The following is an 18,013-nucleotide window of genomic DNA, read 5'->3' on the forward strand; positions in this document are numbered from 1 at the left end:
CCTCCCTTTGATGTGTCACTTAAAATATCAAATAGCAAGTAAGGGTCAAAGGGCATTTAGGGGCGAGCGCATGAAGTGGAGATCTCAATGTTTCAAGTATCCACAAGGTTCTCAAAGGCATCACAACATTCACTTTTGAAGTGTTTCTGTTCCTTCAGGAGCAGCTGTTGATAAGGCGATACTAAGGATTAGATCAGTGATACTCAACTTGCGGCCCGGGGGCCAGATGCGGCCCGCGATAGAGTGCCAAGTGGCCCCCTGGCCATTTTCTAATTCAAAATGAAAACTATAAAGTTTGACGGAGCTCCAACTAAATTCTCAAATATCGCCACCTGCTCGCCACCCAGGTACTATGTACTAACTAGTCTCGCTGGCCAGCCTCCCCTCCTTTCCGTCAGAGGAGTCTGGCTGCACGGAAACAGGCTGCTGACATAAGCCCTCCCCTGCTCTACAGCTGCTCTCCCATTGGAGCGACTGTTCCAGTCGCTGCCGGGTGTCCGTTCCCCGCTTATTACAAGCTCTGTCATTGGCTCCGACCATGTCAATCAGAGCGGCTTCCGCTCCCTCCTCCCTGTGACGCTGTAGATAGTCCCCTGCCGCCGCAGTGAAAACAACAACGCTAACTAGCTAGCAAGCTAACGGCAAGACCTTAAACGCTAGCTCGTTGCTACACGCTGAAAATGCCAAGTTGGATTGTTGGAAACTATTTTCCAAGGGCACTGCCGCTAAGCGCCGCCCATCACAATTCCAGAATGGTGACCAGCACTGCCAGACTCCTCTCACGGAAGGGAGGGGAGGCTGGCCAGCGAGACTATGTACTAACTAACTTAACTTATCCTATCCTGTGCGCACAAAATTGTCAGACTAAACTACGGCTGACACCCCAAATACATACAATCCGCTACAGAAAAATGTATATGATTATTGTTTGTTTATTAACTGGCCCCTGGCCTCCTGTCATTTTGCAAACGTGCCCCCCGGGCAAAGCAAGTTGAGTGTCCCTGGATTAGATGAACACCTATTTTGTGCTCAGCAGATCACAAGTCAAATATCTTTCCTTCAGCAGCAGTGGACATGTGTTCAATCTATGGCTGGGTATCGTTTAAAAAAGTATACCAGTACCAGTACCAATACCAATACCAATACCAATACACTTAAAGTGATTGATACTGATACCGATAGAGTATATGTATATATGTATATATATATATAAATATATATATATATATATATATAAATATATAAATGTATATATGTATGTATATATATGTATATACACCTACAATATATATACACATACAATATATATATATATATATATATATATATATATATATATATATATATATATATATATATATATATATATATTTATATATGTAGTTTTGATACTACTTGGTACTGTACCAATACCCAGCCCTAGTTCAATCTGAGATGAGGCTATAATAACACATACTGTACCTAAATGCAATTACGGGAACACACGTATCCTTCAATAATGAGATCTACAGTACCTCGTCTGACACCTCTCAGACCTGTTTTCTCTTTTTTTCTCTTAACTGGACAGATGGTGAGAAGACAAAATTGTCCTCTCACTACCTATTTACATAGTAGATGGTGAGAAGACAACATTGTCCTCTCACTACCTGGACAGATGGTGAGAAGACATCATTGTCCTCTCACTGCCTATTTACATAGTAGATGGTGAGAAGACAACATTGTCCTCTCACTACCTATTTACATAGTAGATGGTGAGAAGACATTGTCCTCTCACTACCTGGACAGATGGAGAGAAGACAACATTGTCCTCTCACTACCTATTTACATAGTAGATGGTGAGAAGACAACATTGTCCTCTCACTACCTATTTACATAGTAGATGGTGAGAAGACATTGTCCTCTCACTACCTGGACAGATGGAGAGAAGACAACATTGTCCTCTCACTACCTATTTACATAGTAGATGGTGAGAAGACAACATTGTCCTCTCACTACCTATTTACATAGTAGATGGAGAGAAGACAACATTGTCCTCTCACTACCTATTTACATAGTAGATGGAGAGAAGACAACATTGTCCTCTCACTACCTATTTACATAGTAGATGGTGAGAAGACAACATTGTCCTCTCACTACCTATTTACATAGTAGATGGTGAGAAGACATTGTCCTCTCACTACCTATTTACATAGTACATGTAGTAGATGGTGAGAACACATCATTGTCCTCTCACTACCTATTTACATAGTAGCCTATATGGCTAAGTGGCCAATTAAATCCTAAGCAAACGTCTTTAATATTTGTCTTGGGTAATAGAGTTTTCAAATTTGATTTCACAGTGCAAATCACAAATGCAAAAAACACATGGAAAAGGCTAACCATGGGGGGAAATGGGGAGGTGCTTGTTGACAATATAGTCAACAGCTTGTACCGCCCACCAAGCACCAAGTGCCAGTAACAGTTGCCTTTGGGATGAATTGATAAGGTTGAATGCAACCTTTTTCAGAGTCAGATCATTTGTTGCCCCGTCACAAACGTTGTCCCTGCTGACCGCCAGGCAGTGAGCCAATCAAATGAATGCAACATAATCGCTCTGTATCAAACAGGCTTCCGATTGGCTGCCTGTTATGCCGGCTCTATACAAAGTGGTGGCATTTGAACATAACTTCAACACTGTGTGCGTGTGTGAGAGAGGGGGGGAGAGAGAGAGAGGAGAGAGAGAGAGAGAGAGAGAGAGAGAGGGAGAGAGAGAGAGAGAGAGAAAGAGAGAGAGAGAGAGAGAGAGAGAAACAGACAGACAGAGAGAAAGAGAGAGAGAGAGAGACAGACAGACAGAGGGGGGGAGAGAGAGAGGATGTCTGGTGGGGGAGTATGCTTCTAAATGCTCTATTGTAAATTGAATTAAATTGGTGATGGATTACAAACTTGATCCAATGTGGAATTGCACGGAGCAGCATTGGAAACTGATAGTAATGTATGAAGTATTTCTAAGAACAACGGATGGGCTTAGGCTATTCATTATTATGGTCAAGTTATTGTTGGTAGGGTGATTTTAGTTTGTCAGCCCCGGTCAGATGAGCCAAGAAAGTGACTTTGGGACACTGCATTGGGGGAAGGTTAATCGAGGGAAATGTTATTGTCACGTTTAGCCCATTCCCTTTACTATGAGACTATGACATAACCCCTATTAGCCTTGATGCATGAAGAAGCACATACTGCCAAGGTCAGTCCTGCTCCTCGCTGTCCTGGCGAGGCTCTGCAGTCCTCTTCTCTTTGTGACAGGAAAAAATCCGTCGCATCTCCTCCTCGTACCTGATGAAGTTCTCTCCGAATCTGGACCAGGCTTTTAGGGGAACTGTGATTGTGTTCCTGTAAGGCTGCCGCACTTCGCTGATCTTCAGAAAGACACCATACCGGTTAGAGCCCACGTCGAAGTAAAACCTCTTGTTGTCGACCCGGAAGGACGCGGCTTCGGGGAGCTCGGGACTCTCGTCGTGGTTCCTGGCGGTGCCTCTGCCGCCGGCGTCGTCGCCGCCGTAGTCTTCGATCAGCTGCGACAGCGCGTCTCTGAACTCGATGAGCCCCTGGGCCGGCAGCACGATGGTCTGCTCGATGCCCTGGCCGTAGTAGCCCATGGTGCCGTGTCCTTTGCTGACCGTCTGTCTGATGCGGAGGAACCTGCCTCGCTGGTTCTCTTTGAGATCCAAATAGTACTTCCTGTTGTCTCGCTCGATGAACTCGCTCTTGAGGACGCGGTGGGCCGGTTCCTCGGACGCTGCAGAGCCGGTGGGGGACACCTCCTGCTAGAGATTCACAGTTTAATCAATTTCCTTAATCGACCGTCAGTCATGTCAAAGGGATAGTTTGGATTATTTGACATGGGGTTGTAGGAGGTTACTTATGGATAGTCAGTGTGTTACCTACAGTAGATGGTTGTAGGAGGTTACTTATGGATAGTCAGTGTGTTACCTACAGTAGATGGTTGTAGGAGGTTACTTATGGATAGTCAGTGTGTTACCTACAGTAGATGGTTGTAGGAGGTTACTTATGGATAGTCAGTGTGTTACCTGTAGTAGATGGTTGTAGGAGGTTACTTATGGATAGTCAGTGTGTTACCTACAGTAGATGGTTGTAGGAGGTTACTTATGGATAGTCAGTGTGTCTTACCTGTAGTAGATGGTTGTAGGAGGTTACTTATGGATAGTCAGTGTGTGTTACCTGTAGTAGATGGTTGTAGGAGGTTACTTATGGATAGTCAGTGTGTTACCTGCAGTAGATGATTGTAGGAGGTTACTTATGGATAGTCAGTGTGTGTTACCTGTAGTAGATGGTTGTAGGAGGTTACTTATGGATAGTCAGTGTGTTACCTGTAGTAGATGGTTGTAGGAGGTTACCTGTGGATAGTCAGTGTGTGTTACCTGTAGTAGATGGTTGTAGGAGGTTACTTATAGTCAGTGTGTTACCTGCAGTAGATGGTTGTAGGAGGTTACTTATAGATAGTCAGTGTGTTACCTGTAGTAGATGGTTGTAGGAGGTTACTTATGGATAGTCAGTGTGTTACCTGCAGTAGATGGTTGTAGGATGTTACTTATGGATAGTCAGTGTGTGTTACCTGTAGTAGATGGTTGTAGGAGGTTACTTATGGATAGTCAGTGTGTGTTACCTGTAGTAGATGATTGTAGGAGGTTACTTATGGATAGTCAGTGTGTTACCTGTAGTAGAGGTTGTAGGAGGTTACTTATGGATAGTCAGTGTTACCTGTAGTAGATGGTTGTAGGAGGTTACTTATGGATAGTCAGTGTGTTACCTGTAGTAGATGGTTGTAGGAGGTTACTTATGGATAGTCAGTGTGTGTTACCTGTAGTAGATGGTTGTAGGAGGTTACTTATGGATAGTCAGTGTGTGTTACCTGTAGTAGATGGTTGTAGGAGGTTACTTATGGATAGTCAGTGTGTTACCTGTAGTAGATGGTTGTAGGAGGTTACTTATGGATAGTCAGTGTGTTACCTGTAGTAGATGGTTGTAGGAGGTTACTTATGGATAGTCAGTGTGTTACCTGTAGTAGATGGTTGTAGGAGGTTACTTATGGATAGTCAGTGTGCAGTGGTGTAATGTAACTAAGTATAAATACTTAAGTACTGTACTTAAGTATTTTTTCTGAGTATCTGTACTTTACTTGAGTATTTATATTTCTGTCAACTTTCACTTTTACTCCACTACATTTCTCAAATAAAATGGATACTTTTACTCCACTACATTTCCCCCAAGCATCTTAGTTACAAAGTAAAATCAGAAGAAATTGCGTAGCCTGCAAGCGATCAGGTTTGGCAAATCAGTGCTCTAGTTTGCAAGTTACGTTAATCACGATCCACACGCCATTCCATTTGGTGGCTGTAATGCAACATAACGTTGTTTGCCAGCGGCTATAAAAGTCAAGAAGAAGAAATAGACTTCCACTTAAGCCCAGGGACGTCTTTTGCTTGATTTTTTTTGCAGCATTTACTTGTACTTTTTACTTCCAATACTTAAGTACATTTAATATCAGAAAATTACTTTTGATACTTAAGTACATTTAATATCAAGTACTTTAAGACTTTTACTCAAGTAATATTCTAATGAGTGACTTTGACTTTTACCAAAGTCTTTTTCTGGGAAGATATCTTTACTTTCACTCAAGTATGGTTTTCTAGTACTTTATACACCACTGTCAGTGTGTTACCTGTAGTAGATGGTTGTAGGAGGTTACTTATGGATAGTCAGTGTGTGTTACCTGCAGTAGATGATTGTAGGAGGTTACTTATGAATAGTCAGTGTGTTACCTGTAGTAGATGGTTGTAGGAGGTTACTTATGAATAGTCAGTGTGTTACCTGTAGTAGATGGTTGTAGGAGGTTACTTATGGATAGTCAGTGTGAGTTACCTGTAGTAGATGGTTGTAGGAGGTTACTTATGGATAGTCAGTGTGTTACCTGTAGTAGATGGTTGTAGGAGGTTACTTATGGATAGTCAGTGTGTTACCTGTAGTAGATGATTGTAGGAGGTTACTTATGGATAGTCAGTGTGTTACCTGTAGTAGATGGTTGTAGGAGGTTACTTATGGATAGTCAGTGTGTTACCTGTAGTAGATGGTTGTAGGAGGTTACTTATGGATAGTCAGTGTTACCTGTAGTAGATGGTTGTAGGAGGTTACTTATAGATAGTCAGTGTGTTACCTGTAGTAGATGATTGTAGGAGGTTACTTATGGATAGTCAGTGTGTTACCTGTAGTAGATGGTTGTAGGAGGTTACTTATGGATAGTCAGTGTGTTACCTGTAGTAGATGGTTGTAGGAGGTTACTTATGGATAGTCAGTGTGAGTTACCTGTAGTAGATGGTTGTAGGAGGTTACTTATAGATAGTCAGTGTGTTACCTGTAGTAGATGATTGTAGGAGGTTACTTATGGATAGTCAGTGTGTTACCTGTAGTAGATGGTTGTAGGAGGTTACTTATGGATAGTCAGTGTGTTACCTGTAGTAGATGGTTGCAGGAGGTTACTTATGGATAGTCAGTGTGTTACCTGTAGTAGATGGTTGTAGGAGGTTACTTATGGATAGTCAGTGTGTGTTACCTGTAGTAGATGATTGTAGGAGGTTACTTATTGATAGTCAGTGTGTGTTACCTGTAGTAGATGGTTGTAGGAGGTTACTTATTGATAGTCAGTGTGTGTTACCTGTAGTAGATGGTTGTAGGAGGTTACTTATGGATAGTCAGTGTGTGTTACCTGTAGTAGATGATTGTAGGAGGTTACTTATGGATAGTCAGTGTGTTACCTGCAGTAGATGATTGTAGGAGTTTACTTATGGATAGTCAGTGTGTTACCTGTAGTAGATGGTTGCAGGAGGTTACTTATGGATAGTCAGTGTGTTACCTGTAGTAGATGGTTGTAGGAGGTTACTTATGGATAGTCAGTGTGTGTTACCTGTAGTAGATGATTGTAGGAGGTTACTTATTGATAGTCAGTGTGTGTTACCTGTAGTAGATGGTTGTAGGAGGTTACTTATTGATAGTCAGTGTGTGTTACCTGTAGTAGATGATTGTAGGAGGTTACTTATGTGTGTGTTACCTGTAGTAGATGGTTGTAGGAGGTTACTTATGGATAGTCAGTGTGTGTTACCTGTAGTAGATGGTTGTAGGAGGTTACTTATGGATAGTCAGTGTGTGTTACCTGTAGTAGATGGTTGTAGGAGGTTACTTATGGATAGTCAGTGTGTGTTACCTGTAGTAGATGATTGTAGGAGGTTACTTATGGATAGTCAGTGTGTTACCTGTAGTAGATGGTTGTAGGAGGTTACTTATGGATAGTCAGTGTGTTACCCTTACAAACTAACAAAGCTGCTGTGAAAGAGGCCAACACCAAAACGTATTTTAGCCACCTAAAAGAAGGCCCGCCTATAAACAAATCAATATCATTTTAAGTGTACCTTATATCAACAACATTTTCAGCACTTTTCCCTGACCCTAAAGGCAGACCTTTCCTTTGACACTACATCTTCTCAACTGTAGAACTTCCGCATTCCTACACATGGCAGGAAACAGCGATCTGCGGAGTAATACAGTGCGTGGCAAGAAACAGTGATCTGCGGAGTAATACAGTGTGCGGCATGTGTAGGAATAGATCTGCGGAGTAATACAGTGCGCGGCATGTGTAGGAATAGATCTGCGGAGTAATACAGTGCGCAGCATGTGTAGGAATAGATCTGCGGAGTAATACAGTGTGCGGCATGTGTAGGAATAGATCTGCGGAGTAATACAGTGCGCAGCATGTGTAGGAATAGATCTGCGGAGTAATACAGTGCGCAGCATGTGTAGGAATAGATCTGCGGAGTAATACAGTGCGCGGCATGTGTAGGAATAGATCTGCGGAGTAATACAGTGTGCGGCATGTGTAGGAATAGATCTGCGGAGTAATACAGTGCGCGGCATGTGTAGGAATAGATCTGCGGAGTAATACAGTGCGCAGCATGTGTAGGAATAGATCTGCGGAGTAATACAGTGCGCGGCATGTGTAGGAATAGATCTGCGGAGTAATACAGTGCGCAGCATGTGTAGGAATAGATCTGCGGAGTAATACAGTGCGCGGCATGTGTAGGAATAGATCTGCGGAGTAATACAGTGTGCGGCATGTGTAGGAATAGATCTGCGGAGTAATACAGTGCGCGGCATGTGTAGGAATAGATCTGCGGAGTAATACAGTGCGCAGCATGTGTAGGAATAGATCTGCGGAGTAATACAGTGCGCGGCATGTGTAGGAATAGATCTGCGGAGTAATACAGTGCGCGGCATGTGTAGGAATAGATCTGCGGAGTAATACAGTGTGCGGCATGTGTAGGAATAGATCTGCGGAGTAATACAGTGTGCGGCATGTGTAGGAATAGATCTGTGGAGTAATACAGTGTGCGGCATGTGTAGGAATAGATCTGTGGAGTAATACAGTGTGCGGCATGTGTAGGAATAGATCTGCGGAGTAATACAGTGTGCGGCATGTGTAGGAATAGATCTGTGGAGTAATACAGTGTGCGGCATGTGTAGGAATAGATCTGCGGAGTAATACAGTGTGCGGCATGTGTAGGAATAGATCTGCGGAGTAATACAGTGCGCGGCATGTGTAGGAATAGATCTGCGGAGTAATACAGTGTGCGGCATGTGTAGGAATAGATCTGTGGAGTAATACAGTGCACGGCATGTGTAGGAATAGATCTGCGGAGTAATACAGTGCGCGGCATGTGTAGGAATAGATCTGCGGAGTAATACAGTGTGCGGCATGTGTAGGAATAGATCTGCGGAGTAATACAGTGTGCGGCATGTGTAGGAATAGATCTGCGGAGTAATACAGTGTGCGGCATGTGTAGGAATAGATCTGTGGAGTAATACAGTGTGCGGCATGTGTAGGAATAGATCTGCGGAGTAATACAGTGTGCGGCATGTGTAGGAATAGATCTGCGGAGTAATACAGTGTGCGGCATGTGTAGGAATAGATCTGCGGAGTAATACAGTGTGCGGCATGTGTAGGAATAGATCTGCGGAGTAATACAGTGTGCGGCATGTGTAGGAATAGATCTGCGGAGTAATACAGTGTGCGGCATGTGTAGGAATATTGAAGTTGTACGGTTGAGAAGATGTAGTGCCACAGGAAAGGGCTAGTCTGGCGGCAAGGTAAAGCACTGAACATGTTTTAAATATAGAGTACGCTTAAACTGATCGATTTGTTTAGGTGGGCCTTCTTTTAGCTGCTTAAAACTAGACATTTTGCTGCTGACACTGTTCACAGCAGTACACTGCTCTGCTCCTGTGGCTGCTCTCTGCTTCTCCTCACTGGGAGCGTGCCGATCACAATCTACTACATGTAACACACTGACTATAGCCTACCTTATACAACCCCACATCAACCATGTAACACACTGACTATAGCCTACCTTATACAACCCCCCATCAACCATGTAACACACTGACTATAGCCTACCTTATACAACCCCACATCAACCATGTAACACACTGACTATAGCCTACCTTATACAACCCCCCATCAACCATGTAACACACTGACTATAGCCTACCTTATACAACCCCACATCAACCATGTAACACATTGACTATAGCCTACCTTATACAACCCCACATCAACCATGTAACACACTGACTATAGCCTACCTTATACAACCTCACATCAACCATGTAACACACTGACTATAGCCTACCTTATACAACCTCACATCAACCATGTAACACACTGACTATAGCCTACCTCATACAACCCCCCATCAACCATGTAACACACTGACTATAGCCTACCTTATACAACCTCACATCAACCATGTAACACACTGACTATAGCCTACCTCATACAACCCCCCATCAACCATGTAACACACTGACTATAGCCTACCTCATACAACCCCCCATCAACCATGTAACACACTGACTATAGCCTACCTTATACAACCCCACATCAACCATGTAACACACTGACTATAGCCTACCTTATACAACCCCACATCAACCATGTAACACACTGACTATAGCCTACCTTATACAACCCCCCATCAACCATGTAACACACTGACTATAGCCTACCTTATACAACCCCCCATCAACCATGTAACACACTGACTATAGCCTACCTTATACAACCCCACATCAACCATGTAACACACTGACTATAGCCTACCTTATACAACCCCCCATCAACCATGTAACACACTGACTATAGCCTACCTTATACAACCCCACATCAACCATGTAACACACTGACTATAGCCTACCTTATACAACCCCCCATCAACCATGTAACACACTGACTATAGCCTACCTTATACAACCCCACATCAACCATGTAACACACTGACTATAGCCTACCTTATACAACCCCCCATCAACCATGTAACACACTGACTATAGCCTACCTTATACAACCCCACATCAACCATGTAACACACTGACTATAGCCTACCTTATACAACCCCCCATCAACCATGTAACACACTGACTATAGCCTACCTTATACAACCCCACATCAACCATGTAACACACTGACTATAGCCTACCTTATACAACCCCCCATCAACCATGTAACACACTGACTATAGCCTACCTTATACAACCCCCATCAACCATGTAACACACTGACTATAGCCTACCTTATACAACCCCCCATCAACCATGTAACACACTGACTATAGCCTACCTTATACAACCCCACATCAACCATGTAACACATTGACTATAGCCTACCTTATACAACCCCCCATCAACCATGTAACACACTGACTATAGCCTACCTTATACAACCCCACATCAACCATGTAACACACTGACTATAGCCTACCTTATACAACCCCACATCAACCATGTAACACACTGACTATAGCCTACCTTATACAACCCCACATCAACCATGTAACACACTGATTATAGCCTACCTTGTACAACCTCACATCAACCATGTAACACACTGACTATAGCCTACCTTATACAACCCCACATCAACCATGTAACACACTGACTATAGCCTACCTTATACAACCTCACGTCAACCATGTAACACACTGACTATAGCCTACCTCGTACAACCCCCCATCAACCATGTAACACACTGACTATAGCCTACCTCATACAACCTCACATCAACCATGTAACACACTGACTATAGCCTACCTCATACAACCCCACATCAACCATGTAACACACTGACTATAGCCTACCTTATACAACCTCACGTCAACCATGTAACACACTGACTATAGCCTACCTCATACAACCCCACATCAACCATGTAACACACTGACTATAGCCTACCTTATACAACCTCACATCAACCATGTAACACACTGACTATAGCCTACCTTATACAACCTCACATCAACCATGTAACACACTGACTATAGCCTACCTCATACAACCCCCCATCAACCATGTAACACACTGACTATAGCCTACCTTATACAACCCCCCATCAACCATGTAACACACTGACTATAGCCTACCTTATACAACCCCACATCAACCATGTAACACACTGACTATAGCCTACCTTATACAACCCCACATCAACCATGTAACACACTGACTATAGCCTACCTTATACAACCCCACATCAACCATGTAACACACTGACTATAGCCTACCTTATACAACCCCACATCAACCATGTAACACACTACATCAACCATGTAACACACTGACTATAGCCTACCTTATACAACCCCCCATCAACCATGTAACACACTACATCAACCATGTAACACACTGACTATAGCCTACCTTATACAACCCCACATCAACCATGTAACACATTGACTATAGCCTAACTCATACAACCCCACATCAACCATGTAACACATTGACTATAGCCTACCTCATACAACCTCACATCAACCATGTAAAACACTGACTATAGCCTACCTTATACAACCCCACATCAACCAAGCAAAATTCAAAAGATCTTCCTGCATTCCCTGTCATTGTGCAAATAGACTTTTGCCTTTTTTTCCCTTTGGATTTGTGCCCGTTTGCTTGGCTTTCCTCTTCCTCTGTATAAGCGGTGAATGTTAAATTGCACTCTTGTGCATTATGAGAAATAGCACATACATGTAGCACATTGTCCATTAACTAGTTGTTACATGCTTGCTCGATCAAATTCTTAACAGCGATGAATCAATTGTCGCTTAATCGTTAACATCCAACCCGGTCTCAAGGCAGTTCATGATGGCAGTCATGATTCTATTGAATCGTGTTCATGGACACATTTTTTTCAATTTTTTTCATGACAGTCAGGACGACTTTCAAACAAATGTCTTTCAGTCGGAAGTCATGTGCTGCAGGCACATAAGTCACATTGTTAAGTCACATTTAAGCTTTTGTTATTAAGCGGCTTATATAACAAAAACTGAAATGTGACTAGTTACATGTGACATGGTTAGGTTTATGACTGATCCATGCTGTCTGTACATGTCCGTTCATTGCTTTGTTCACTTCAGTTCATTTTCACGGACAGCTGTCCATTTTCTCCCCAGTTGTACTTCACGGCCAATTTTACTTTTTAAATATACTTTATTGAATTATGCCGCCCGGGTCGCTGCTCCACCCTCTGCCGATCTGCGGAGAGCCGTAGACTAGCACCATGCTTCCTCGAACACATGCGCAGTTGCCAGCCGCTTCTTTTCACCTGACAGCGGGGAGCTTCACCGGCAGGACGCAGTTCCCTTCCGCCCCGAACAGGCGCCCCGACCAACCAGAGGAGGCGCTAGTGCAGCGACCAGGACACATACAGTACCCTTAATCCGGCTTCCCACCCACAGACACAGCCAATCATGCCTGTATGGACGCCCAACCAAGCTGGAGCTAACACGGGGGCGCGAACCTGCGGCCCTCGTGTTGGTAAGAGCAGGGAATCTATACCGTTACACTACCCGGACGCCCAGAAAACTATCCGTTTATAATTCTGTCCATTTTCTGATGGATCAGTGTGCTCACCACCTTACAGCCCAGACACACTGGAAACGTATCTGACGCAGCGCGTCACAGAAGCGTCGAACAGCAGCCTGGCCATTCACACCAGAAGCGCTCTGTTTTGCTCCGTGCCGGTCACAACTTGTACTGACTTCATGCCTGGCTACACGCGGCCACTTCACGTCAAACATAGACCAGACGCAGAAACTCTCGCCGGAGAGCGCGAGATGCGTTGCATCGCAACGCGGAAGGTGTGCTCGGTCTAAACTGTTAACAAGGACGCTGAAATTAAATGTCCTGTGCATTGCGTCGGATCCGTTTCCAGTGTGTCTGGGCTGTTAAGCGTGAATTATGCTAGATGTACTGTCGCACGGAAATGAGAGACACAGAATCCGGAATCAGAAGTGACCGTTATTTTGGAGAACATTTGGGTGTGCACAGCCAGGCGAAAACTTGACGCACGGGAGCCTCGCAAAGGGATGTGCTGCTGACGTCCCTTGGAAGCACGGACACTCATGGATGGGTCGGGTAGCCTATGATTTGCACATTTGGCTTAAATTAAGTGAGTCTAACCCAAACCATAACCACGTTTTAGGTGCCTAAACACAACTGGTAATCATTAAAGTTGTTAAAAAAAATTGTTCATTTCAGGTTTTTAAATTTGTGGTGGAGTCATGATTTTATTTAGGTCATGTTCATTTGACAAAAACAATCGCAAAATCGTGTCCATAGGCTACACCAGTGCTTCTCAAAATGTTGCCTTCAGTACCCCCTTTCTCTGATTTCTGAATTCAAGTACCCCCTTTACCCGACTACAACATTTTGTTTAGAAAACTGCAAGAGAAAACTATAACAGATGATGCAATGAATGAATGATAACCCACCTTTTGAAGAATATAACATTACAAAATAAGAAATGGAGCGAATCAGTGCCTCCTGAGGGGATTTATTTGAACATTTTCTCCATTTTCTCCTTTCTCTCGAGTACCCCCTGTTGTAGCTCCACATACTCCTAGGGGTACGCGTACCCCCGTCTGGGAACCACTGGGCTACACAAATGTAGTATAGATTACATTTTTGTGACTGCCAACACGAACTGCCATGAGACCATTGAACAATGATATATTTTTTAATACATTTCAGATATTTTCAATACATTAGGCTATCAACAGCTATCAGTCATACATAGTGAAAAACTGGCAACACTGTCCGTTTTTTTCCATAGGCTAATTATTACCAGATTCACCAATTAGTGTAACACACCACCACTCACTATAACACACACAATCTATTCACTAATTGGTGATGATATATTATGATAAATTGGCGAATATCGTAATACTTCTCATATCGACTGATATGAAGAAGTATTTGTGATATAGATTTTCGCCATATCGTCCAGCTCTAAGTTGGGCTAAGTATGCTTGACCGATCAAACCCTTAACACCGATTAACCGATTGTCAATGAATCATGAAGAGCCATTAGCCTACCTCTTGCTGCCTCCTGCGGGAGTCATGCGGCGGGCGCCCCTGGCCATTGCTCTGCGCTGGCTCGCTGCTCGCTAGGCCCCCCCGCAGTCCGATCCGCGCGTAATAGTCGATGAAGTCTCCCAGGCAGTAGCGCAGGTCTGGCGCCATGGACATGGACAGCGTCAGCTTGCTCTTCCTGATGTTATCGTGCCGGCCCCTGCCGATCCACACCTCGGCGATCTTCAGGAAGCGGCCGCGCACGCTCTGCTTCACGTCCAGGTAGAAGCGCTTCTTCTGGATGTCGACGCGCTTGGACGCCAGCTCCTGGATGTCGATGCCCGGCTGCTGCTGCTGCTGCTGCTGCTGCTGTTGCTGCTGCTGCTGCTGCTGCTGCTGCGAGCCCGTCTGGATGTACTGCTGAGGTGGATATGCGGCTCTGGGCAAAGGATCTGATGTAATTCTGCCTCCTCCTCTCCCTCTTTCCATGCCTCTGGAACACGTATCAGCCATCGCAAAATTTAGATTCCACCACTATATAACGTTAGCGCACCATAAAGCAATGGCCCCATCCTTTGCGTAAAATCGGTGCATCCTTAAGCGTATTCATACAGCAGCTGGCTTTGTATAGCGGTGACAAGTTGGAGGTACCTCGAATGACCTGAAAATGGCAGCGAGCTACCGGGCTGCCGGAGTCATCAGCTGACCGAGTTTCTGTGTCCCGAATTAAAGGTCAGGCGCGACCGTTTGCGACTATAACGTCCATATTCCGCCGTGGCAGCATCTATTCCACTAGAGAGGTTTACCTGGAGAGGCGGAGGAGAAGGCTGTCAGCCGGCTGGAGGCAGGGGAGAGGAGGCAGGCTCGCTCTCTCTCTCTCTGTTCAGGGCGATGATGCTTCAGACAGCGAGATGAACCCAATGAACCCATCCACCATGCACTCCCCCCCCCCTCCCCATTAAAGAGACAACGATGACTAGTTTGTATCACAAGCTCAACTGCAGCTATTAACCGAGGCTACTATTAGCTTATAATAGGAATAGCTATATGCGGGGAAATCTAAATTCATATAGCCTACAGGAGGCTACATTGTGACATCCATCGGCACTCCCACAGTTCATATTTATGAATAGGCTACCTACCTATACTCTTATTCTTACAGGCTACCCCTCCTCACTCAGCCTCTTGTGGAAAAATAATCTTTGATTTTTTTAAATCTCTTTACTGTAGGCTACATCATGTTGTTCATTACTGTGAATCCATATAGATATCCATAAACACTGCCGCACTTTATATCATATTTAATGCTCTTATTCTACCATATTATCCATTCTTACTGTCTCTGGAACTGCTATTAATGCTCTAATAATACATTTATTTTTGCTATTTTTGATTAGCTGATTTCATTATCTGACATTTTGTTTTTCTTATAGGCTACCGCGGTAGGCTAGTTGTTGCTGGCCTTGTCCCAATAATTGCATTGTTCAGAATGACCTTGTATGTGTTATAGGCCTACTGTGCATTTGACAAATACAACTTGAAATGATTGGAGCCTAGGCTACTGCATTCATTTCAGACCATTATTTAGTTGGTGAATTATATAGCTCAGATTACTATAGGTTCTATAGTAGACAGATGTGTTTTATTCTATAGTTTAGAATAAAACATAATGTTGAAGGACAGATTGGTAGGCCTATGTGTGTGCACATATTGCTTAACACAACCAAACCGGAGTCAGTTAGTTACAAAGCACTTTGAACAAACAGGCTTGGTACAAAGTGCCCAACAGAAAACAGTGGACACACCCAGGGGTCAAACTCAATTTCATCCTGGACCACATCAGTATTATTGTTGCCCTCAAAGGTCCGGTTGTAAATGTAACATAAATATCTAGCCTATACGTGTTATAAATATTATAAATATAAATATTATATATATATATATAAAAATGTAAATGTAACATAAATATCTAGCCTATACGTGTTATGTTAACTATACATTTGCCAGTGTGGGCTCTGTTCTCTGTTCTCTGTCTGTTCTCTGTTTCAATTTTTGTGCCGGCCACAGCTATGCCGTTTTATGCGCGATCAGGCTGAAACTTTCAGGGGGTGTAAAGAGCACCCGAGCGGGTGACCTGATGGAGCCAGATTAATTAGCCTACTAATTACCTAATGATGTGATGTCATCAGTGATTATGTCATTATCATCATCATCGTCAGTATAATGGGAGCTAGGGCTCTGTCTGTTTGTTTCTCTGTCTGTCCCACTGATGACATCATCAGTGATGTCATAAAATTCATCAGAGATGTCATAAATCCCACTGAGGACATCATCAGTGATGTCATGAATCCCACTGATGACATCATCAGTGATGTCATGAATCCCACTGATGACATATGGACCACAATGGAAACAAGCCTTTGGCTTTCTTGTGTTTTATCCATTTGACCAACCGTAAAGGCACTTTTTTCCTTGTTGTACTTACCTTTGTGTCAATAAAGTATTCAATCAAACATCATCAGTGATGTCATAAATTCACTCACACACACACAAAGCCACGAGAGAGACTGAGGAGAGGGAGAGAGAGAGAGGAGAGGGAGAGAGAGGGGGAGAGACAGAGAGAGCAAAGGAGACATTGTGCACGCGCCAATACGGCAGGAAAGGCCACACAGCAGCCGAGCTGCGGGCAAGGCCGAGCAGCGACCATTTCTCTGTCCCACTGATGACATCATCAGTGATGTCATAAATCCCACTGATGACATCATCAGTGATGTCAGAAATTCACTCACACACACACACAAAGTCACGAGAGAGACTGAGGGAGATAGAGGAGAGGGAGAGTGGGGGGAGAGACTGAGGGAGAGAGAGAGAGGGGGAGAGAGACTGAGGGAGAGAGCGAGGGAGACATTGTGCATGCGCCAATAGGGCAGGCAAGACCACACAGCAGCCGAGCTGTGGGCAAGACCGAGCAGCGGCCGAGCTGTGAATGCAAGCTGCAGGGCCAGCTCGGTGAGCTGCAGGACAGGCGAGCCCGTGCAGCCGCCAAGCCTAGGAATTGAGCACGCGTAGCTCGCGAGATGCCTAGTATATATCTATAAAAGGAGCAAGTCACCCAAGTGGGCAAACTGTCTGTTCTCAGTTTCAAATTTTGTCCCACTGATTATGTCATAGGCATTTGTGACTTCACTGATGATGTCATAGGCATTGTGACATCATCAGTGATGTCATGCCAGTGTGGGTTCTGTTCTCTGTTTAAATTTTTGTGCCGGCCACAGCTATGCCATTTAACGTGCGATCGGGCTGAAACTTTCAGGGGGTGTAAAGCGCTCCCGTGCGCGTGACCTGACGGAGCCGGATTAATTACTAATTAGCTAATAATGTGATGTAATCAGCGACGATGTCATCAGTGATGATCTCATCAGTGATGTAATCAGTGATTATGTCATCGTTTTTGTTAATACTGTGACGTTTTGACCGAATCCGATTTAATTATCGTTATCGTTGTCTAGGGGCGGACTGGATCAACACTCACATGCTGAAATATGGACCGTTACACAGGCTG

The 18,013-nt window shown here is 44.0% G+C and overlaps 1 protein-coding gene across 1 annotated transcript; it reads right to left on the reverse strand.

Annotated features, from left to right (window-relative positions):
- Positions 1-3,224: 3,224 nt before the first annotated feature.
- On the reverse strand, positions 3,225-14,964 carry purg (purine-rich element binding protein G; the record flags this gene model as incomplete). The annotated part of the gene is made up of 2 exons (XM_083638366.1): positions 3,225-3,803; positions 14,476-14,964. The coding sequence occupies 2 exons, from the start codon at positions 14,962-14,964 to the stop codon at positions 3,225-3,227; spliced, it is 1,068 nt and encodes a 355-aa protein (XP_083494492.1).
- Between the last annotated feature and the right edge of the window lie 3,049 nt (positions 14,965-18,013).

Source organism: Poromitra crassiceps (assembly GCF_964638095.1).
Source record: "Poromitra crassiceps genome assembly, chromosome: 6".
Classification (NCBI taxonomy): domain Eukaryota; kingdom Metazoa; phylum Chordata; class Actinopteri; order Beryciformes; family Melamphaidae; genus Poromitra; species Poromitra crassiceps.